This window comes from Dermacentor variabilis, chromosome 6 (genome assembly GCF_050947875.1).
Source record: "Dermacentor variabilis isolate Ectoservices chromosome 6, ASM5094787v1, whole genome shotgun sequence".
Lineage (NCBI taxonomy): Eukaryota > Metazoa > Arthropoda > Arachnida > Ixodida > Ixodidae > Dermacentor > Dermacentor variabilis.
In genome coordinates this window covers 178,236,275-178,259,968 of record NC_134573.1, presented here as the reverse complement: position 1 = coordinate 178,259,968, position 23,694 = coordinate 178,236,275, and the positions used below count along the sequence as shown (strand labels likewise).

At 43.8% G+C, this 23,694-nt stretch overlaps 1 protein-coding gene across 1 annotated transcript; it reads right to left on the bottom strand.

Moving 5' to 3' along the window:
* Positions 1-396: 396 nt before the first annotated feature.
* Mettl3 (methyltransferase like 3) lies at positions 397-23,442 on the bottom strand. Its single transcript, XM_075696949.1, has 8 exons — positions 22,857-23,442; positions 20,391-20,642; positions 17,590-17,787; positions 13,660-13,842; positions 11,915-12,168; positions 10,540-10,753; positions 4,569-4,828; positions 397-606 (listed from the first exon to the last, which is right to left on the bottom strand). The coding sequence occupies exons 1-8, from the start codon at positions 23,115-23,117 to the stop codon at positions 414-416; spliced, it is 1,815 nt and encodes a 604-aa protein (XP_075553064.1). The 5' UTR covers positions 23,118-23,442; the 3' UTR covers positions 397-413.
* Positions 23,443-23,694: the final 252 nt, after the last annotated feature.

The window sequence follows — 23,694 nt, the reverse complement described above, 5'->3', positions numbered from 1 at the left end:
AGACAATGCAAATGCCTGTGTTATGTCCACTGTGTCTCGCCACTTTTTCTTTTTTTTTTCTGTGTCACAAAATCGCTGCACAACAAGAGATCAACCTTTGTCCCTGCCTTTCCTTCTTTCTTTTACTTACCTATTTTATTTAATTATTATTATTATTTCTTTCTTTTTTGTGCAGCAGTTGAAACGTAATTGGCAGATAATTTTAGAACTTCACAGGACCAAATATATATTATTTTACGGAGCAAGAAAACTATGCCGAGCAGATGGCACCAAATTTTGCAAAACGAGCCAGATGACATAAACCACATTCCCGAGTTGAAGTGCTCATCCAAAATGAAAGGCCTGATATTGGCAAAGGGGGCTCACTCACTTTGAATGAAGGACCAGTCCAGCATGCCTACCAGAGAAAGCTTTTATTGGCGCGGTATAGGTGTCACAATTGGTGGTGGAGGATAGTGGTGATATGGTACAGGAGGAAGACCTTCGTACATAAGGCCAGGATCAGGCATACCCATTGGGTCCCCATACCCAACCATAGGATTCATCATTGGCCGGTTCATCTGGGGATCCGGTGGCCACACATTCATACCCATGTTAACAGGTACTCTGGAAGACACAAGAAGCCGACAGCTATGTCACTACACAGGGCAGATGACAGCTTTGAATCGTGTCTGAGTTAGGGCTAGGCGATTGAGTGATTAATGCTCAGATTAATTAATACTTTAATAACAACAATTTTCTTTATCATGGCTAATTCGATGATGTCACATGAGCAAAATCAGACAAGTGCCAGCACCAATGTCTGCACTTTGCTTGCTTAACCGCATGGAAGGGAACGACTGACTGAGCTACAATTTTCCGACTCAGGTAGAGCCTGCGGGCATGTCCATGAGTCAGAACAAAGGTTGGCCATGAGCACTCCACTTCAAGCCAGTGCGACAATTGGTCGAGTGAACGAGTTTGCTGTAGCTAGACATGATCTCGTCTGAATGAATATGATACACTTTATATATATGCCCACTCCGGTTACGCATTGTTGACACGATATTAAAGGCAACTATCCATTTAAATATCATGTTTTGTTTGTTCTTTCGAAGTACAAGAATTAAAATATTTTTTTTTAGTTCACATACATAAGTCCACAAATTTGATTATTTATTCAAATGAAGGTTTCAATTAATCAGGTTGATATTTTTAATTTATGCCACTTTATGCCACTCCTCCTCACTTTGGTCAGAACTAATTTTCAGCTTTGAATACAAGTCATTAGAGCTTTCTAGCCCTATTTCCTCATTGGAGCTAGAAGACACACCCAAAAACCTCGCTTAAGACACAGAAGCAAGTACCCAACTGCATTTTACAGTGCCTATATTTGCATGTTTGGACCATGAACTGCAGTTCTATGTAGGTGCCCCGAGAAATCGGAACTATAATTGCAAGAACAACAAAATAGCTGCAATTAGATGGCTTGGATTTGAGGCACATGCATGGGGGCCATATCATTCAGTTTCCGTTCTTAATAAATTGATATGCTTAAAATTTAAATTCATTTCTTTTCCTAAACAACAACCTTTCCCTCATTGTACACGTGCCTTCATAAAGAGCCCATTGATTGCTTTCTCTATTGCTTCAACTGTGTAGAATGGCATCCATTTATATGTTCAATGTTATACAAGTTATGTTTTTGTGTTACAAAAAGTCTATAAACCACATTGATTTCTGATAGTGCAGACTGTGGCCATGGACAACTTGCTGTATTACACAATTCAGTGAGTAAAAATAAACTGAGCTTGCACAGAAACAGTCATTGTAACGCCTTAGTGTTGACATAAATGTTGTAGCTGTCACATGATTTACCCTATATGTAGTCTTACACTTTAGTAGTTGTGGTGCAACTCTGTCCTAATTTGTCAGGGCATTGAAAATGTCCTGTACAAGATGCACATGAAAAGGTAACTTGCTTGTAAAACTTTTTATCTTGTAAAACTTTTCTATGATCACGTGCCTGCCCGGTCAATCGGCAAGACCCAGAAACCTTCAATATGCGACCCACTTTTTTGGCACCAGCATTCAGTACATCGGCAAACTGCAATCGTATGCTAGGTTTTCAACGGCTAGAGCCCACAGAAACAAGAGGTGCGAGGCACATGTATTTAAGAACTTTAGCCACCTCCTAAGCAGCTTCCCCACAATACTTGCCCACCCATCTCACATAAAAACGCAGGCTCGCACTCAGTTTTCTATTCCAGTACCAGCAAATCTCCTCCCAGGCCGTCACACGCCACATTCACAGCTATCACTATCAATCCTATTGGGATAAGCATCTTCACATATCTGTTTCACAGCATGTGAGGCATAGTATCGTTGGAAGCATACTGCATGTTTTTTGTGAGGGTTCCTTTTGTTCGTTTTTTTCAAGGTCCGATCGATTGCAGAATGAAAACCACAGTGAAAATTCAATGACGCTGTGTGCAGATGTGTTGCGCAGTATCTCTAGTATGCCTGTCGATTGCGTGAGGTCGCAGTTGTCAATTCTGAGCATGCAGTGAGCACGTAAACATGCCTCGCACAGTAGAGACTCCGGCTAAGTGTGAAGGGCATGCTGCCATTCCGTTTCTGCATGCTGAGGGGTGCAATGCAGCCGAAATTCCTCAACGAATGAGTAACATGTACAGTACAACTCTCATGAGTGACAGCAGAGTGCGGCAATGGTGCAGGAACTTTGAAGCAGGTCACACAGATGTTCATGATGCAGGCGGGCAGGGAATGAAGAGACTGTTAGCTGATGATCTTGTTCAGAAAGTAGATCAGGTGATTCGAGAATATAGTCGTTCACAGTCTCTGTGTTGAGTGATTCGTTTCCCGAAGTTTCACGGTCAGCTATCTACACCACCGTGAGTGATAGGTTCCAGTACCACAAACTCTGTTCCCAAGATGCTGACTGACCATCGCAAAACATAGTGAACGGGCACAACCTTAACGCTTCTCCCACACTACCACTACAAAGGGGAAAGTATTTTGAAGAAGATCATCACAGGGGACGAGACATGGGACCGTTTCAAAATTTAAGAAACAAATGAACAATCCAAACAGTGGATGCATTCCGATTCCTCGAAAGCAAAGAAGTTCAAGTGAACCTTGTCCAGCAGAAAGGGTATGGCTACTGTGTTCTGGGACAGCAATCATGTTCTCTTGGTGGAATTCATGTAATGTTGCACGACCATCACTGCAGCCTCGTACAGAGCGACTCTTGAACGTCTACAAAATGCAATTCAGAACAAGCGAAGAGGAATGTTGTCATAAGGCATTTTCCTTTGTTATGACAATGCGAGGCCGCACAGCGCACCTGCAATAAAAAAACTCCTGGAGTGTTTTCGATGGGAAGTGTTTGATCACCCACCAAACAGGCCGAACTTGGCTCCCTCTGATTACCATCTCTTGCTCACATGAAATGCTGACCAGGAGGACAGGAGTTTGACTCAAACAACGAGCTGCATACCAGTGTACAGAATTGGCTGAAAGCACAGCTGGCTGCCTTCTATGAAGAGGGTATAGGATAGTTGGTACCACACTACGACAAATGTCCCAATGCGAGGAAGAGATTAAGTGCCTTAACAGTTATCTCTCACATAGACTGGCACGTGTACCCGACTGACACATGGTGATACCATTCCTGAGCTTGCACATATGAGTTTTGTGTCTTCTTTCTTTCTTCGCCTCAGTGCTCCCTTCAGTTGATAGTCGGCGTTCGTGTTGTCCACTTCTCTACTCTTGTGTCCTGTCTGCACGCCTCACCTCTTTTTTGCATAATGAATCCTTACCAACTAGCTCAGCTTTCTGTCGTTCTAAGCTCGTATGGGCGATAACCTAAACGTGCCACCGTTCCCTGTGGCAGGTGGCACAAAGTGAGTGTCATGTTTCGCTCTGACGACATTGTAGGCATCATATTCCGGCATCACCCACCAGCTCAATTTTGTTCCGGTTTCCGGTCGCTGTATTAAAACACTATGTAATAGGAAAACAATAATGTGCGTCCTGAGTCGCTCAAGCCTCACCAGCTTGATGCATGTAGACGTCTTGTGCCGCAACGATTCGCACTGAGTGGGCACGTCAGTTTCCCACCAAAATGCTCCACTTAAAGAAGCTGCTGACCCAGACTGAACAGAGGAGCGCAGATGTAAGCTTGCCGAAGCTGCAAAAATGACAATGTATGTCTCAAGCTGCTCGGGCCCCACCAGTTCGGCATGTACCGGCAGCTCCTGCTGCAACAATTCATGCAACATTTCACATTACGCAGATGTCAACTACAGTTGAGTCTGTCAAATTTGCTTCTGACTTCGGATCGTACGTTTTTCTAGTTAGTATGTTCACCGCATTTTTCTCAAAAACGTATGAATGAGGCTCTACTGTGCACATCGAGCTACATATAAACCGATTCATTATGCAAGTGTCATCCTGTCCCGTGTGCAAGTTATTCAACAAAAGAGCAGCAGCAACCACGGTCTGGAAGGTCAGAGAGTGTTCACCTAGAAAGCTTCGCTTTAAAGAAAAGAAGGAAAAAGACTCACTGTGGCAGCTTCATGCAGTCGCCGTCTGGATAATGTTTTTTGAACTCGTTGATAAGCTCAGGATCCGTTAGCCGAACTCCTTCCACTTGGTTACCGAGAGTGATCCAGTTGGGCTGGACATTGTGTGGTCGTCCAAAGAGTTCAATCTTGCGTGTGCCTGGAGACAAGCGCTCAATGATGCCGTAGATTTCATCAGGCTTGTGACTTGTTGCACGAACTTCTGCAACTATCACATCACAGTCAAGGCCCCGGTTGATTTCCTGCAGCAACATGGCACAACAGCTGTCACTCATGTGGCTCCAGCAGCAGCTCGTATGATTTTGAGCACTGGAGCATGGAAAGTCCAGTTTGACCAACGAACTTGTGCCCTCTGCTATACAGATAGTCTCCAATTCGAAGAAAAAAACTTAAATGGTTTTTTAAGAGCTCCATTTTAGTAAAATTGGAGTTTAATAATGGTCCTATACAAAGGCATGCCCATTAGTGTAGTAACGATGAGCAGATGTCAGCTTTATAAAATTTGAATTGAGAGGTAAAGCTGTGCCAGTGGCTACGAGACATTGTAATGGTGGGCTCAAGATTAATTTTAGAGCGCAGCTCTTAATAGCCCGTTCCTGCGGCGAGCTTCATTTCACTTTATTACCTTAAAGGCCCCCAGGATTGGGGGTATTACATAAAGGGTGAGTAGCAAATAAAAGAAATTAAATACACAAGGAAACACAAGGAAAAGAAGTTTAGGTAAAAGTTTGCTTGCTGTTACATATGTTAATTATACAGTTCAAAAACGTGGATGGGCAGGTGACTATGGCGATGCCCTGCGAAAGGCCGTTCCAGTCCAAGGATGAGCGTGGAAAGAATGATGAGGCAAAAGTGGTAGTGTGCGCACATGGCCGGGTGACTTGAACGGGAGGACCAATGCAGAGTGAAATGCATGCAGGAGGACTGATGTAGGTAAGGATGATGAAGTGAGCTGTAAAAGAACCTATGGAATAAGTACATAGTAGCGATAAGACGCCGACAAGCCAGGCTTGTTAGGCCGGATTCTGCTTTTAACGATGATACACTGGCATTATATGGATAGCATGAATGAATGAATATTTTGGCACGTTTCTGTACTGATTGTAGACAGTTTGTTAGATATTTTTGGTTAGGGCTCCAGATGGCAGAGGCATATTCCAGCTTAGAGCGTACGAGTGACTTGTAGGCAAGCAATTTTAGGTTTAGGGGCGCTTGACGTAGATGATGTTTTAAGAATCCAAGGCTTCTGTTAGCAGATGATATCACTCTAGTGACACGTGCATTCCAGGTTAGATCGTTGGACAACATTATGCCTAGGTATTTACCTAGGCATAAGGCGGTAAATATCTAGGCGGAAGCGCAGATGAGATCTGCACTTCCGAGGTAGGGCCAGGGTGCCGTGAGGTAGGGAGGGCTACGCTCGTCTGCAGCGTCTGCTGCTGAGGTCAGTCCGCAGTACCAGCGTGTCTTACGGGGATCACTGCTTCTGCAAGGGGTGATGGTGAGCGGCTACAACTAAGGCTTGATGTGACACTTCCTTAGGTGTTGTCGCCACTGACACTGGTGGCACAACTTCCCCGCGATGAAGGGCCACTCGTCGTTGGTGGAACGAAAGCGTGAGAAGAAAAGCATAGTGCTGCACAAGACGTGCTGGGCGGCAACAACGGCTATGATATGGTGCTAGGTAGCGTGCGTCATCTGTATGGAACAAAGCACTGCATGAGCGGAGGTCTGTCCACGGCAGCTGCTGTGAATCACAACCACTTTACACTTTGCTCTGCTTGGAACTTGCTGCATGAAACAGATTGTTCACGCCAGCCAATATATCACGAAATAAAAACATGTATATACCTGCACTCAAATTTCGCATCAGGGAGTATTGTAATCGTCAGTGAATTTTTTATCACCTCGTGTTCTTCAGTGAGCACCTAAATCTAAGTGCATAAGCATTTTTGTATTCTTCCCCCAGTGAAATGTGGAGCCGCCATGGCTAGGAATTGAACTCGTGACCTTGTAATCAGTAGTCGTTTAGCCACCAAGCCACTGCAGCGGGTGACTGCCCAACAAAGACACACAAATGTAACCATAGAGCTTCTTGGAATTTCTTACATCAGGTAATACTAGCGTAAAATTGCATATAGCAAAGTGATTATACTTAGTGTTGTATATCGCCGGATGGCAATTTATAAATAAACTGTCTTAGCACTACAGCATAATTCAAGTTGCTGCTTTTCAAGTATGTGCTCTGGCCTCGTATTCCAGGTCTACCACTTCCAGGAATATTTCCACTTCTGCATGATGTAACATCCAATCCAATGTGACACTTCATTGGATTGGACACCGCTATCAGATACAATAAATGCACACCGGAAATAATATCGGCAAAAGTTTTTGACCGGGAATGTGGTCCCTCGTAAGATTTGGAACTCTGAAGATGGGAAGTGCAATGTGGAAAAGCAAATCTTAGAGAACGCAAGAAAGAATCACTTATATCAGGGGTTCTCAAACTGGGTTCCGCGGAAGGTATTTTAGGGTTCTGATGGGGAATGGAGAAAACTGAAACCAATTTTCTCTCATTCATATCCACAACTTCTCCTCAATTTAGAGAAGGAAGACTGGACTGTATGGGAATCGGACTGTGGTAACCAAAGGCACCGCACACAACATCTACACTTTGGTAGACCTTGTGAGAGATCCACATGGCAGCAATGTGGGAGACTCATCACTGTGTGATTTTCGGGTCCACAATGTCCCCACTGAGAGCTTTTCATTTGTGCTTACAAAGGTGGTTCAAAACACGTGAGTGAGAATTAACACGGAAGTTGTGAAACCTGAAGGCCACCTACAAATTTAGCAGCTTCTGCATGGTCGTGTTGCCGACGGATGATGGCATGGCTCATTTAAACGTGGGGCAAATCAACGCGTGATTTGCAGTACAGGTGTGTCAATGTCGGCATAGCACAGTTTGGAAAGTGACAAGCACTTTGATGTGCAGAAGGGGTACCGCTGCAGACCACTGCAACTGCATTTCAAGCGGGCTTAGTGTCGTGATCAGTATATCGAAAACCATTCCACAGCACGAATGACTTGTTGCATTTGTGTGCAAAAGAAAATGTAAACTTTTGTTCGTCCAACACCTCACTTGGGTCAGGTTGCCGTTTACGTCGCGTGGTGCCTAGAGCGCTGGCCTTACGGTCAGTCGCGCTGCATTACGATGCACCAATCAACACAGAAGAAAAAAAAATGCTTGTCTGTGTATTATCGTGAATTCCCAGTCAAGAATGATGGCATTTAAAGCCACATTGTCACATTGGTTATTGTCTTGCTCACATGGCTACCATGGTCGAGTGTGTGATGCTCGAATTTCTGGTGAAATTTTATTTGAGCATGTTTATCGCAAAATACTATAGCCAACAAGATGGTTATGAGGGCATGCAGATTGATATGCGGCAGTGGAATTCAACCGCCATGTCGAGTTTCTGGTGGGACAATAACTGAAGGGTAGTGCTGTTCGATCGGGCGTGGCCAATGCAGTCGCCATGCTGGTGTTGTTCAAATAAAGCTGTCTTATTAACTTGACAATTTCTATGTTAGTTCTCTACTTTAGTCATATAAAAGGCAGGTGCACATTTAATTTGTAGGCTCGTTAGAATCGGGCAAATACAGTACCAAATGAATCAGTAGTGTGTTTTGACATGTTCCCGGCATTGTGTTTCATTCCACCAGCCGGATAACTCAATCAATTTCGTCAGTTCCGTCAACGTCTAATTAACGGAGGTAAACTGCAAGGTGTTCTTTGCACATTTTTATTAGGACATCACAGATTTACCACTGGCTGGAATAATTGGTCAGTTCAAAACTATGGCTGCCATGACCCCACCATGTTTTGGCCTTGGATAAACAAAAAAATTGCCGACGATTATATTACTTTCTAATGCGAAATTTGAGTGCAGCGCTTCAAGTGTTTCGGCTTTTCGATATATTGAGGCAACGAATTCGAGCAAGACATGTATGTACAGTTACAGACAACTTCTTATTCTTCATACATACTCCACTCTCAGTTCTTGATTGTCATGAAGGAAGCTTTGTGGTGGGAGAAATAGATGGATATATGCTCGACTTGCTGCACCAATGCCTGGTTCGGCATAGCGCGCCTCTGGATTCTGGCGGCGACACTGCTGGGCCTGTGCTCGGGCAGCTCGTTTAGCAGCAGCGGCAGATGAAGGACTTCTACCGGCTGCCTCACTCATGGCTCAGAAAGAACTGGCCGAGAATAAACTACTTATAAAGGTAGATGGAATATATTATAATATAAACCGTCTGTGAGCCTCGGACAATCCGTCTCATGCAGAACATTTCGCACCAGCCGCCGCAAACGGAGCATACCTTGGTGCAACTGCCTCGCTTATCAGGAGGTTGCGGAAGGCAGTGCGTAGGTGCATAGGAACGTTGCACGGCGAAGACATGGCAGCGACTGACTGACGCTGCTGAAGCTGCTAGCGAGTCTGAAGGTGGCTCTGCGTTTCAGCTTGGGAAGCACACACCATGATCTGCTGATACCCAGCCGGTGCTTCAGTAACCAGAGAGCACCATGCGCTCTCGCTCCCACACTCCTCCGTGGTCGCCGCCACGGAGGAGGGTGAGAGGATAGGAAGAGGTACACATAGTGGCAAACGGCGGAGGCTATGCATATCGGCTTGGGCAGCAGCACATCATCAAGATCAGCCGCCACCGAGCCGGCACTCCGATTGCCGCCACACAGGGGTGGCATTAGAGGAGGAGCAAAGAGAGCAATGCTCAAGCCGTGCGCAAGTGATGGCGCCAGGAGCGCGTGCAGCTTGTGGGGTCCCCATGATATCTTGTTTTCCCGCATAGCGCCCGTCTCCGTGCGACGTCGCCGCGTGGGCCGCGGCGGTCGGAGTGGTACAAGCACGGTGCGAGAGATGGCGCGAGTGTCGCGCCGCTGCGGGGTTACTCGGGCGCCGGGAGACAAGGCGCTCTCTCTTTGGGGTTCGGGAAGCAAGCGGGACGGACATGCCGTGCTGCGCGTGCGCCCACCTCTGGCTTCTGCGAGACCGTCTTGCGTGGCCGCCTTGGAATGCGCCACCGTTGGCGTGACTGTACACGCGAACGACCAGGCGTTGGGACCCAGCATGGGGCGAACATATTCGCTCGCTATGCGGTCGCGGTGAGTCAGACTTCTAGATTTGTCGCGCGCCCATCGGCATGTTTTGTGGATAGCAACTCGGCTAGCAGGCATTGATCTATGAAAGGTGCAATAAATGCTCTTGTGATTGTTTGCACTACCGTGTTGTCGTTCCTTTGTCCCAAGAGTACGGGTGTGAGAGATCCCACATGCTACAGAATTACAACAAGAAATGATGGCGCCGCGAAATGCAGGAATGGGCACCAAAGAGCTCCACTCTAAAAGGCAGGCAGGGATTTTGCAATATTTGGAAAAGCTGCTGCACTATGGGAATGAATATATTTAAAGTGACATTAAAAAAGATTACTAAATATGGTAAGACTGGTTAGAGACTCTTTCATAGTTCCAGTTGTACTTATTTCGTAAATGAAGGTTCATTGCCAGCAGAGAAAATTAACTGCTATACTTTTCCTTCCTGATTTTCATGCCCAAGTTTCAACTTCACCAGGTCACTATGACACCACAAACTTTAAAGACTTTTCTCATACAGTCGAACCTCGTTTATAAATAAGTCACATCAGACACAAAATTAATTTGTTATATTCAATATTCATTACAAGCATATGCTTGTTACATGCTGATATCAGCGAGAAACATTTTAGATTTATTTCATTATACTCAATAACTTGTTATGCCGGTGTTCACAACATTGAGGTACAATTGTACAAGGTATTACTGTTCAGTGGTCTTTAGTGACCCTGATTTAAGCACAGATTGCTCTGGGTAAGGAGCAAGAAAGGAGCATGCCTTGGGGTTCCCCTTCACTCCCACCAGGCAGTGCTCCTTGCCGTGATTGAGCCAGTGGCCTGTGCGGCCTGTGCGGATGATGCGCTGCAGCTGGTTCGTTTTCACCCAGATGAGCTCGTCACAGCGCTCGTAGCCCCAGAGCTTCAAGCAATCCCGGCCCAGCTCCATGGCTCTCCCTGTCACCCACAGGAAGATGAGGCCGTCGTCTGTCAGGCTGCACACCCCACACCCCAAAGAGAGCTCGTGACAGAGTACAAAACCTAAAGCGGTACCCGAAGAGAAATTATCTTGTGCAAAAAAGCACTGACTAGTGGTACACTCAACTGCTCATCTTCAAGCATTATAAAGAGCTCTAGCCGTAGTTGACATTCAGCTGGTTGAACTTGGCTATTCGGAATACAAATGTGTTTATACACAATTTCAATATAACAAAATTTCAGTGCTGCCGCAAGAAAAACTGAGACAATAAATGGAAACTTCTATGGACACAGGTAGTCAAGTGGTTGAATTACATGCGACTGCTTGTGCACACACCTCTCAAATTGTGCACCCCGCAGTTGAGAGCGAGCATTAAAGCAAAGCAGTGTCATATTACATATAAAGTCCAAGTGCAGTAACATCCTATTGCACACTGCACGTTGTATGCTTTAGGTGTGAGTGAAGGTGTGGGAGAGGGTGAGATGAGAAGGATGGTGGCTTGACGAGCACAGTCTTCCTGCACGAGCAAGGGGAAAGGGAGGAGGGGAGGGAGCTCACGATCAAGTGTGGCTATGGCAGCACATGGCTGAGAGCATATGCAGCAAGCGCACCCTGTTTTAGAGGTAACCTGCCATATGTACAAAGCCTGGATGAGCTGAGATGGCGTGGCATTGTGTACCGTCTTTCCTCGCATTTAATGCTGGAGGTTGCATAATCTCGAGTTCTGGAGAAGCAAGCAAAAGCCAGATGAAGCATTGTCTCCCTGCTGCTGATGCTTTTAATGACAGTGTCATCCCCCTATGGGCGACACTAGCAGCTGCGAGGGCGGACTTGATGCGAAAGCATGGCTAGCTTCGCTTCGTACTGCCGAAATTCTTGAAGATGTCGTCAACACGGCATGAAACTGTATCTTTCGTCAACAAAATTATTTTCTTTCTCACTGAAATTTTCTTCTTCTGAATGCCCCATAATTGGTAAATTTTGAGGCCCCTTCAGTGTAAGAAAAGTCCATCAGTGACTGTGCTTATTTGCATAAAAGATCAAATATTAATCTAACGAAATTTCGATATAATGAATCAAATTGCCAATTTTACCGACTTTGTTATATCAATGTTTAACTGCACTGCATTATGCTGAGATACCTTCACAGGCTGGAAGCTAAAGATGGAGCAGTTACCTGGGAACATTGAGCTTCCGCATCTCATCATCGGACATGGTGCCATAGGGGAGCTCCATGTGGATGTCCCATGGTGGGTCTGCCATCACCACAGAGAACTTGCCCAGAATGCTCATGTCAAAGAAGCGCAGATCACACTGAATCCACTGAGGAGGATGCAGCACAGTTGGCCCTGTGCCCCGCAATAATGCTGGGGGAGAAGAGCTGCCCAATGGCACTGGAGGTCGGCTCACTGGCACTGAACTGCTGTCCACCTGAGCGATCACCACCATTCACTTGTAGCCACACTTACAACAGAAACTGCAGGCAGTTGTTAAAAAGCTGCAAATGAGACCAGCTGAGTAAGCACTATTTGGAATGCAAGAGTTGATGAAGGCACTGTGATGCACACAGTACAGAGAGAGCGTGTGATAAGCAGAGAATTGTGCAGGTGTGTATATAGCCACCTACATGTCATTGTGCATAGGAGTAGGGACCAAGGACAGAAAGGTTCCCAACAGAGTGCAGGGGAAAAAAAAGGGCAAGAAAATATTATGGTACCTACTGGTGAGGCGGAGGTGAATATGTAGATGTTCTGGAGGTTGTTAACTAAGCCAATGTCTCGAAGAAATTAGAAACAGGATTATGAAGCTCGACATCATGAAAGAGAAGGCATAGGGGCCTAGTGTGCTTCCTATATCTGGTGGCTCTTGCAACACTGAGCACCCCCTAATAAAATAACAAGTCCTTCAATATGCATAAGCTGGATGTTCCAATGAAATGTGTTCCATTATTTCAAGCGCACCTGTGACCACAGTAATACAAAATACAACTGACTGACTGATGGTGATTAACACCCAAAGAAAACACCCAGCAGCAGAATGCAACAGCCACTGAGCCACGCCAGTGAATAGAAAATATTGACATGTGCACTTGCTTATCTTTTTCCTGTGACCGCTTTTCACCGGCTAACAAATGTTCAATGTTATCGCTCAGCACAAGACACGCCTGTATGTATTGGAACATTCTCGATTGTTCTGGCCGATTCTGTCTGTTGCTTGCGTTGTCGCCAAACCTATTGTAATCAGATTGCATGCGCAACACAAATAGATTCTAGAACTTGTGTGAGCGCAAGGGATTACGCTGAAAAATTCAATGAGTATAAATAGCTGACACGTCTGAGCCACAGATCATAATTTGGTGATCGACGAGTGTGCTCACTGTTATCATTGACAGAGTGTGTTACTTGTTTTGCTGGGCAAAAGTTCACCCAGTAAACAGTTAGTTTCTTGGCATGTCTTGTGCCACTGTGGTTGTTCACCACCACAAGGTGACAATATACCTCTAAACGCATGAAACTGTAATGACTTCCAGCACAGTAAATATTTACTCAAAACTAGAAGGGTGCCGGTAATGTTGCTCTTTGGGACAACAGAAGTTTGCTGAGCAAAGCAATGAACACGATTCCATAATTCTGCAAGCCAGTACTCAAGAGAAACAGCATGGTCACGTTGCAGAATGTGCATGCATCTGTCTGTGCGAAAGTAAGTACCGAAGGAAAAACAGTCAGCCAGAAACTTTTTTGCCTTGCACTTCTCTCTTTAAATCTGAATGGCAAGACCCATGACCATGGGCGCAATAAATGAATATTTGGGGTTCAAAGGGTACCTGTAACATTGCTATTTCAGAGGACAATGACTGTTCAGATTTGCCTCTAAAACAAAGGGTGCATGAATTGTAACCACACTGCTGTGCAGGATGTTTACCTCATAGTGCACATATTTACAGCTGTCCATGTGAAAGCATGTGTTGAGGAAGGAACAGTCGCCCAGGGACTCGTCTGTGTGCTTCTGGATGATCTTGTTGAAGTGTAGCTTGTTACAAGCTGTCCCAGTGCTGGAGCTGCGGCTGCACTCCTGCTTGGTGCCATGTGGGCAAAACTCTTGCACCTGGCCAACAAAGGCAACCGAAACAGGTCAGCCATGCGCTCTTTCAGCAACAACACAAGAACTGCAGTTATCTGAGCAGGCTATGGGTTATCCCACTTGATTTCCAGTACAATGAAGAGACCGCAAGGCCGTGCGGTAGTAAAAAACAACATGCACTCCAATGAAACGCAGGAACGCAGAAACGCTTTGTACATATAAAGAAAATGTTGGCCTCCCACTGAAAGTAGCATAAGAACACATATGCATTCTACAGAAACAAAGATCACAGTTAAAGAAAAACTTCTTCCTGGCCTGTGATTTGAAGCCTGCACCACCACTTTACTGGGGCAGCTGCCCTACTAAATGAGGTAACCATAAGGCTAGAAGATGGTAGGACAAGATTGAATTATGTGACAACTTAAAGAGCAGGGTTTGGGTTTCCTCGTGGCTTCATGCTACCTTCATGTGGCCACGAACTGTACCTTTCCTGAAGCTCTTTCTACTTTGCCTTTCAACATGGTTTAAGCATCCTGATGCTGACAGTATAGATTAAAGAGCAAACATGGGTAAATTATATTATAAGGGACAATAAGAAGTAGCTGGAGAGATCATATAATGCACAGAGAAGATAACCAGTGGTCTATTAGCTTGACAGGATTGATGCAGTTGAAGGCAGCAGAGAATCAGCTGGAGCAATGACATTAGGAAAATTGCAGGGCGTAAGTTCGAGTCGCCTGACATGAGACAGGGGTAACTGGACATGGCTGGGACAGGCCTTCATCCTACAGTGGACATAAAATATACTCCTGGCGGTGATGTTGCTGCTGCTGATGATGAAACAACCTCCCCCCCCCCCCCCCGCCCCATACTTTCTGTTCATTCAATTCTCAGTCTTTTTTTTTTCTTTCCAGTGGCACTCCTCCATCAAGGCAGCAGTTCTTAACTCTTTCCGCACTGCGCCCATTGGACATTGTTAGCCCACTAAGTATGGTTTGAAATGCCTGTTTCGAGACTTTCTGCACCGCTCACGGACACACTGCGCTATCGGACGTGAAGGAAGAGAACTATTCTTTTGTTTCCTAAGCAGTTCGCCCTTTTCCCCCAGGCGGCGACTTTTGAATGTGCTCCGAAGTTTTCGCGCTCTTCAAACTAGAAAGCAAAAATGGCTGCCCACTATCAATGATTTGAAACACCGCTTTCTAGACTTTTCGCGCTGTTCAAAGACAATCTGTGCCATAGGACGTAAAGGAGAACTATATTTTTGTTTTCTAAGCACTTCGTTTTTTTCCCACCAGGCATTAATTTCTGAATGCACTCTGAAGTTTGGCAATCGTCAAAGCAGAAAGTAAAAATGGCCGCCTCCGAGAGCAGTGCACGCGCTTCGAAAGATCGCAGATCTCAATTCTGCTGCATTTGTGGCTGACTGTATCCACGGATCTAGCAGCAGCGAGTCTGAGGATGCTACCTTTTCGTCGGACTTTGAGACCGACGATGACGCAAGCCAGCCCGGAACAATAGCGGGTGCAGCCTGGCATGCCAAACTGTAATACTTGCACTTAAATTTTTGTAGTGGAATACCTGTTCAATGAAAAATTGTTTTTTTCGGAGATAGTGCCAATTAGACGGCAACCATTTTGCATATCTCATATTTTTTGTTACATATTTTTTTAGTAGATACAAGCGTGTCTTTATAAACTTTGTTCAATTTTATCCCACAATCTTGATTTTGGCGCTTTATGTTTTTTGACATACATCTCATTAATAAAAACATTATGCATGAAAAGTGCATTCATTCTGCCTTTTGTTTAAGTCTGTTTAAGTCTGGCGTAGCCTACAAAAAACACCTATTTTCCCCATGGTAGGGAAATAGTTAAGCTTCATGAATCTCACAGCCTCTTAAACCTGGTAATATGGGCACCAGTTGAACCCAGTTTTGGATACAGGAATAAAGTGTGCAAGCAAAAACAAATCAAGCTAGGACCTTGTTAACTAGCAAAGTCTATCAATCTACAGCAACCAGTATTAATGTTTATGCCCTTCATTTGTCATTTGCCAAATGATAAATGAAGAACATGGCACAATAATTGTAATTATGGAGTTTTACTGGCCAAAACCACTTTCTGATTATGAGGCACGCCGTAGTGGAGGACTCCAGAAATTTCGACCACCTGGGGTTCTTTAACCTAAATCTAATTACACGGGTGTTTTTGCATTTCGCCCCCATCGAAATGCGGCCGCCGTGAAAAACATGGCACAACTTCTTGCTACTGATATGATCCAGCAGTGTGGAGCACGCAGCCCCACAGAGACAGGTCACTGGAAATGCCTTTTTCAATAGACTACACTAATCAATAACACGGCTCTGCAGCAGTCCTCACAGACATCCATCACCTACTCCAAGGACCCGTAGGGTGCTGTGGACCCCAGTTTAGACACTCTTCTAAACGGTGCTGAATGATGATGGCAACAGGTAAACAATGTTCGAAATGTAAAATAAGAAAGAGATGTCACGCCCCACTAGACAAGATTCAAAATTATGCTATTAAGTTTTGAAACATTGTAGGAACACTGCCAGTTAGAAGGAAGTCTGCATGTTCCAAGCAAGTAGTACAAGGCAACAAGTGCATGCACAAGTGGCTCTCTTACCTTCTCGCATGAGCACGAAGAAGAAACCCACTGAGCTCACACTTTTCAAGTAACATAGCAAGGCTCTGATAAATCTGGAGAACCGTGCCACGTCAAACTTCGACAAGTGCACTTCAACTATGTTCTGTCTCACCTTATACCACTCTGTTACTTGCGTCCCACATGTTCTCATTCCCATATCACATATGCAACACACATTATTTGCTGGTATTTCAACTTCATGTTCCTGTCACTTTCTTCCCCGAGATATACAACCAGCATAGTAGTATGCCGGCTGATTTTTGTGTTTACATTTTTTTGTCAATGCAAGACCAATATGCCAAAGAGATATGCCAAAGAAAAATAAAGTGTACGCAACACACACACACTGGGAATATGACTGCACAGTGCAAAGATTAAACTTGCAATACTGTACACGTGCTAGCAAGAACATTGCTCTCAGTCTGGAATTCTTCCTGTCTTGATGTGCAGTGTCATATGTGTTGGTGTAGCAAAGTCTTTTGCGACACGGAAACACTGTCTAGTCATGGTCAGCATCTAGCCTGTGAGGCCATAGAGACCTTCCATATTAGGAGCAAAGGGAAAACTTGCATCAGCCAAACATCTATAGCTGCGAGTGACATAGAATTTATTTTACCACTGCAATCTTTATGATGCACAAACGCAGTTCCAGTAGTTTCTCTTGTTTATTTTTTTGTCGGTAGTCAAGCCTCATTAAAAACTAGTCATTTTCAACACAAAAATACCTTTATTACATCCAACATTCATTATAAGCACACATTTGTTGCATGCTGATATCGGTGAGCTGCATTTTATATTTACTTTGTTATATCTTATAATTTGTTACATCTGTACTTATTATGTAGAGGTTTGACTGTAACATGTTTGCGTCTTTTGAAAGAAATTATGAGGTGAGAGTGTCTGCACATGAATTATTTTTCACGCTTTCTCTTTGCTCGTGCAGAGCTGACACACTGCCATGGACGTTCACCAACTCACCCGGTTATCCGATCTCGTACATCTTACCATCTTTATGCCACACTGTATTTTCCTTCATAATGCTTAACCACACTGTTTGCTTCAATGTGGTGAAATTATTGAAACAAGTGAAACTACACAAACCTGTGCACCACCTTGAGAGCGGAAACGTTCAACAAGAGAACGCTCCTTGGCAGTCGGTTTGCTCAGGAGCTCTAGGATTTCCTCGCCCAACTGCTTGGTCTCTTTCTCCCGTGCCGATGGAAGTGAAAGCAGCGACTCAATCGGGTCAGGCGCAGAACGCTTCTGTCCCCGCTTCCCCCGCATCTCGTCGCCATCCCCCTGTTGTAAAAAAGTAAATTATTAAATTCTGGGGTTTTACGTGCCAAAACCACGATACGATTATCAGGCATGCTGCCATGGAGGGCTCCAGATTAATTATGACAACCTGGGGTTCTTTAACGTGCACCTAGATCTAAGTACCACGAGCATTTTTACATTTCTCCTCCATTGAGATGACGGCGTGAACTGAATGAACCCGGAACCTCGTGCTTAGAAGCGCAACGCTATGGCTGCTAAGCCACTGCAGCCTGTCGCCCTCTGTTGTCATCAAGAAGGAATGGGCAGGATAGGGGGTGGAAGGAAGTTGGTTTCTGTAAACATGCATGACCAATGGTGCCACCTGGTGCCACTCGGCCAGTCACATTCTGATACCAATGACTTGTACTGAACATAAAGTCCATGACACTGAAGTGCCAGTTATGTATGTAAACTGCGTCTCAGGGTGTGTCTTATTAAATGCCACCACAAGTGCATATATAAAAAAATAAGCCACTCATATGAAGACGGCCTGTAGGCAAGCATGAGAAATTAAAAAAATTCAATGTTTTAGACTACTACATTTGTTGCTTCAAGCAGCTTTGGGCAATGACTTCAGTATTGATTTTCTCTCTAGTCTCTGAATGATATAACATATGTAATATAAACACAAACAGAATATCTGTCACCACTGGCAGTTACATTTATCCTATACACCATGAAACGTTTTAGCTTTGATTTGTATTATAAAGGATGTTTCCCTAAATATACAAATGATTACAATGAAGATGCAGTTTTCTTGACAGCACAAAAGACATACAAATGTCCTTTTTATAGCGACCTATAATTAGCATAAGGTTCGTCACAGCGCAACACATGACACAGACAAAAGGAAAGTAAAAACGACAACACGGCACTGTTTTGTCCTTTTTGTCTGTGTCCTGTGTTGCACTGTTATGAACCTTACGATGAATCCTGACTAACTGGCCCAACTTACCATCTATCATTAGCAGTTGTGGTCATGAATACATGTGTGATAACTGATCAAATATTTACGTTATATTCACTAATTTCTTAGTTACTTCAGAGCATGTGTTGCAATTACAGTATTAAAGCCAGCCAGTCCTTTAGATATGTCCACTCAAAACCTGAGACTAGCAAAAGTTCTAATTTGGATCATGTGAATAGCAAATTTTGAAAGTGAATCAAATACTATTACTTCAATACTGTTAGAAAATATTCAAATTTATGCACAGTGACTACTCCGTTTGTTATTGAAAAGTATTGATTATTTCCACACATTTAGTTCCACGATATTGATATATGCATTACCAAATACTATTACTATATATCTTTTTTTTTTTCAGAATCAGAATTGGTTTTAGTATGCATAGGATATGGCAACTCTACATGGCATTATACCTATTTTTAAGGCGCCAAAAAACCACACACTGCACACAAGAGAGAACAACGGGACACAGCGCCTGATAAAGCCCTCTCTCCCGTTGTTCTCTCCTGTGTGTTGCATGTGGTTTTTCTGGCGCCTTAAAAATAGGTATAATGAATCACCAACTTGCCCAGCAAGAATTTCTCATAATTCTACATCACATATGCAGAAGGTCCCATAGTCAAAGACTGAAGGAGGGGCCTCCTATAACAACTAATTTAATTATTTATTTAGTGCAGTGTCTGAGGTCAAAATAACAAGAAATAAGAATGTGCCAGTGCTACTTAATAAATACAGAATCACAAAAGTTGAAGTGCGAAGGTTGTATTTAAACATGTTAATAGTGCAGTGTTCCTTAAGCTTAAGTGGTAACGAATTCCAAAGGTAAGTAGTGGAAAACTTAGACGAAAACTTGCTGTAGTTAGTCTTTGGAATAGAAAGCAAATAGTCATTACTGGAAGCAAATCTCGTGGATCTAGAATGGGGAAGCTGGTTTTCCTCAATTAGTTTAAGTTTTCCATAGAAGAGTTTGTGCATCAGAGTGCCTAGTGAGTATTTGTGACGATCTTGCACAGATAATATGTTGTGGGTATGTAGAAGTGTAGAAAAGAAAAAACTAGATTATTCAGATTTGGTTATTCAATGTTTAGAATATTGGCACACCCCTAGTTCCAAGCTATCCCCCCCCCCCCCCCCCAAACTTCTGGAGAAGTACACTGATGTTCCATGCATCATTTTAACACAAAGCACTCGTAAACAGTTCAGAACAAAACTGTTACAAACCAAAATATTGTGCGACAGGTTTGAAAGATGAATATCTAAAAGCAAGCTGGTAATAGCCTGATGATGAAAACATGTTTAAATATTGACTAGCTTGAATTTCACAAATGTTGCATTTGAAATATGTAGTTTATTTAAACAATAGTAAGCGAATTTTTATAGCCAAATAGTTATAATTAGTAGTTACTGCACATATATAATATTCTGCCACCACTAATATTTCGTTGCCAAAAAAAAAAAAAGATCTCAATTGCATTTCCTTCAAGAAAACATAGCATTTCCATTGAAACGGCTTCCATCTTTCCTACGGAGCATCCAATTTGCAAGGCTGCCTCGAAACTCTACTGTTAAGAAATTGGTGCTTTTTACTGTTATCTTCTGAGAAAGAGCTGTTAATCACCTGAGCATCAACAAAGGCTTGCAGACGGGTGTGCTCAGCCGAGGTCACTTGGAGGAAGGGGGTCCCTTCAGCTGTGACGTCCTCACCTAGTGCGATAAGTTCTTGTGCAGCCAGCTTGTGCAACAAGTCTTCAAGAGCACCGTGGTCAATATCCCGGCCTAGTGACCGACTCACAATGGCCTGCAGTCGACGCGAGTCTGCCGGCAGGTCCAGTGCAACATCAAGAAGACAACGCAACAAGCGACGCTCCACCTGTGTTGGTGCGCCAGAAGAAAGAACCAAAGAAACTGACGAATGAACATAAATAGCGACAAAAAATTTTGATAGACACATTAAAACTAATACGGTGATACACTGCTTCAATGAACAAGTGTTGCTTGGTCCCCGTTCGCGCGCTGGCTTTTCCCCTCAAAAACATGGGAAATTATTGTATTACTTTAAAATGTGGTTAGCCAGTATAATATAGGCTTTCTGAATAACTGCTGGCAATAAGAGCAAATTTACCTTCAGCGCAGTAATGGGAGCAGGTTATTGTGGTAAAAGTGTGCTCAAGTACTTGACCTTGAAATCTTGTCAGAATCCAACCCTAGCTAAAATTCCAGTAGAAGTTTGTATTAGTCTAATACAGTTTTGTATTGTATAAGTTGTGTACTAGACCAACACAAATTTCTTTTAGTTGTGCCGATTTACTTATAAGACCAATAGACCCTGTGTATTAGATTTATTAGTCTTATACAAACAGTGTCGCGTGTCTGCCAGTTTCTCTATTAGACTAATAGGTCCAATGGGTCTTATACAGATTGTTGCTGGTCAGTTATACAACATGCATTGCTGGATTCCACAACTCTTATTTAATGCGAGGGTGAAAGTTTATGAAAAATTTGACTACACAGGCAACCACTTGCTTTCCTGGAGAGGTGTTTCTATTTAATCGCTGAATCATTAAGCATTCTGCTGTACAAATGTGCAGCATACTGCGTTAGCATGTCTGTATTAGTTTCAGCGCACCAAGCTGGTGGAACCAGGCCATATCAGCACCGTACATGAAAGACACCTGTGTCTAAACTTGTAACCTAAATTTCTGTCTTGATACCGCATATAAAAGGTCGTAATATTTATTGACATGAAAGAGCAGTACTGCACAGAAGGGAACACAGCGGGCGGGAAGGACATAAAGCTGTGACCCTAGTCAGCCGTGGTTGCGCAAAGCATGTGTGCATTAGCCTGCTGCCCTGTCAAGGCGAGGCGTGCATGTTTGTTAGTGAATGAACAATGTGTTTTTAAGGGACCCATGGTGTTAGCACCTGCACAATCTTATTCGTGCAGTAGTATATTCGGATAGTTCCATCTGTGGATGCTGTGCGACTTCAATAAAAACAGAAGGCAACTGTTTTTCTCCTGTACTTTGTGGCTTTGTGGATCTATCAGCGTTCATCGGTGTGCAGTGTTTTCCTCTGCACCGATTCTACCATTTGGAGGTAATCATTCAACTTATTTATGCTTCTATAGTACAGGATAAAGGTTTCTTTTTTTTTTTTATGACAACGGTGGACGTACTTCAGTACAGTGTCATCAGGTCGATTGTTGTGCACATTGCAGCAATGACATGCCTGTTTCTGACAATGCTGTACAAGATTTCTGCCTAGAGTTGCATTTACTGACTACAGCTTCGATGTAACACACAGAACATCTCACACTGCTTTTGTGTGCTTTCTGATTGTTTTGTCCTGTCAGGTGGCATCATCCTTCATTGTGATGAACATTTTGAGCTAGCATATCACACTTTGTCCTGAACTTAGTTCAGTAATTGCGGAGCCACATTATTCCAATTTAGAAGCTTGAACTTTTAGTTATAGAACTAGCACCCCTGCTTTTAAATGTTTCTGTATGTGTGTATTTTCCTGCTCAGGTTTTTTGACCACTTCTTCAAAGGGACGTGTTCTGGTCGAAGTCGACTAAAAGCTCTGGCAATCAAGATTGCTGGCCTTACTAAGATTTTGAAAGATGAATCTGTAAAAATACATGCTGTGCTAATAATTCCTTTTAGCAATTTTAGCAATTGTGCCCATTTTTCGTTCTGTATCTGGCGCATTGCAACACTTTCTTTCGCAGCAATAGACCTATTAGACACACACTTACAGACCTTTTAGACCAATACACCAATAGATCTATTAGACTAATACACTAACAGACTTAATAGACTGTATTTGTGTCAATAACCTCAGAGGCTATTAGTGTTTGTATTAGAATTTTCGCTAGAGAAGCAGACTTTTCTGGAATGTTGAGGTCGTTCTGTCCCTCTTAAGCCAACAACAAGGTCGCCTATTCCAGCTCAGATGCCGCGCCTATTTGTTACAAAACCTCTTCTTCTGCTGCGACTCCACCACAAATTGATGATGAGGACTAGGCAGCTGAAACTTCATATACATGGCCACCAGATTTGGAAGACGGAAATCCCCTACTCACCTCGTCTACATCAGCGGGGGCCGGAGAGTCGGTGCTAGGGCACTGGGCACCGGTCGCCTGGTGGCCTGGTTGTGGAGATCCTACAGGTTGATTTATTGCAGAACTCAGCGCTCCGCTACTGTCCTCGCAAGTACTTGTGACAGGCTCCGTTGAGATGGCCTGTACGATCTCTTGGCGCTCTTTCTTGCGACGCTGAAGACGTTCACGCAGGCTCGACTGCCGCGATTTGAACTCTTGCATATCCTTCCAGGCGTCAGACATGATTATGCCGTTAACGGCGCACTTGATAATGTGCACAGAAAGCTACGGGGAAAAGTGAAAGTAAGCGCCGGCGACCGCTGGCCTGAGGACTTCGTTTCCCTCCGTTTATAACACCTTATGCTATTCCGTTTTATTTGTCCAGTGGGGTTTGGAGTGAACGCTTACCTCCACAAATAGTGGCTAAGAATGATAACTGATTGTATAACTAGTAATACCATGGTAATACCATAGGCAGCACCATAGTCACGTCCGTCACGTCAGGCGTAAAGTTTGACAACTGATGCACGCCGCCATGTTCACTTCGCTGCTTGACCGCTTCGTATGATGACGATGATGATGACACAAAAAATATGGAGACAGAAAAAGCTAAATGTTATAAGGTAAATTCGTTCGTAAATTAGAGCATAATTATTTTAGGACACATAAGTGGTAATGAAAAGGCTCAAACTGCGTAAAATGGCATAGCATACCGTGCATTTGGAGACTACGTGAACAGAGGCGCGCAGCTTCGAAAGCATAAGAGGAAGGAACGTCGAAAGTAGTCATGAAAGTTGTACTTTTTTCGAAAGCTACGGAG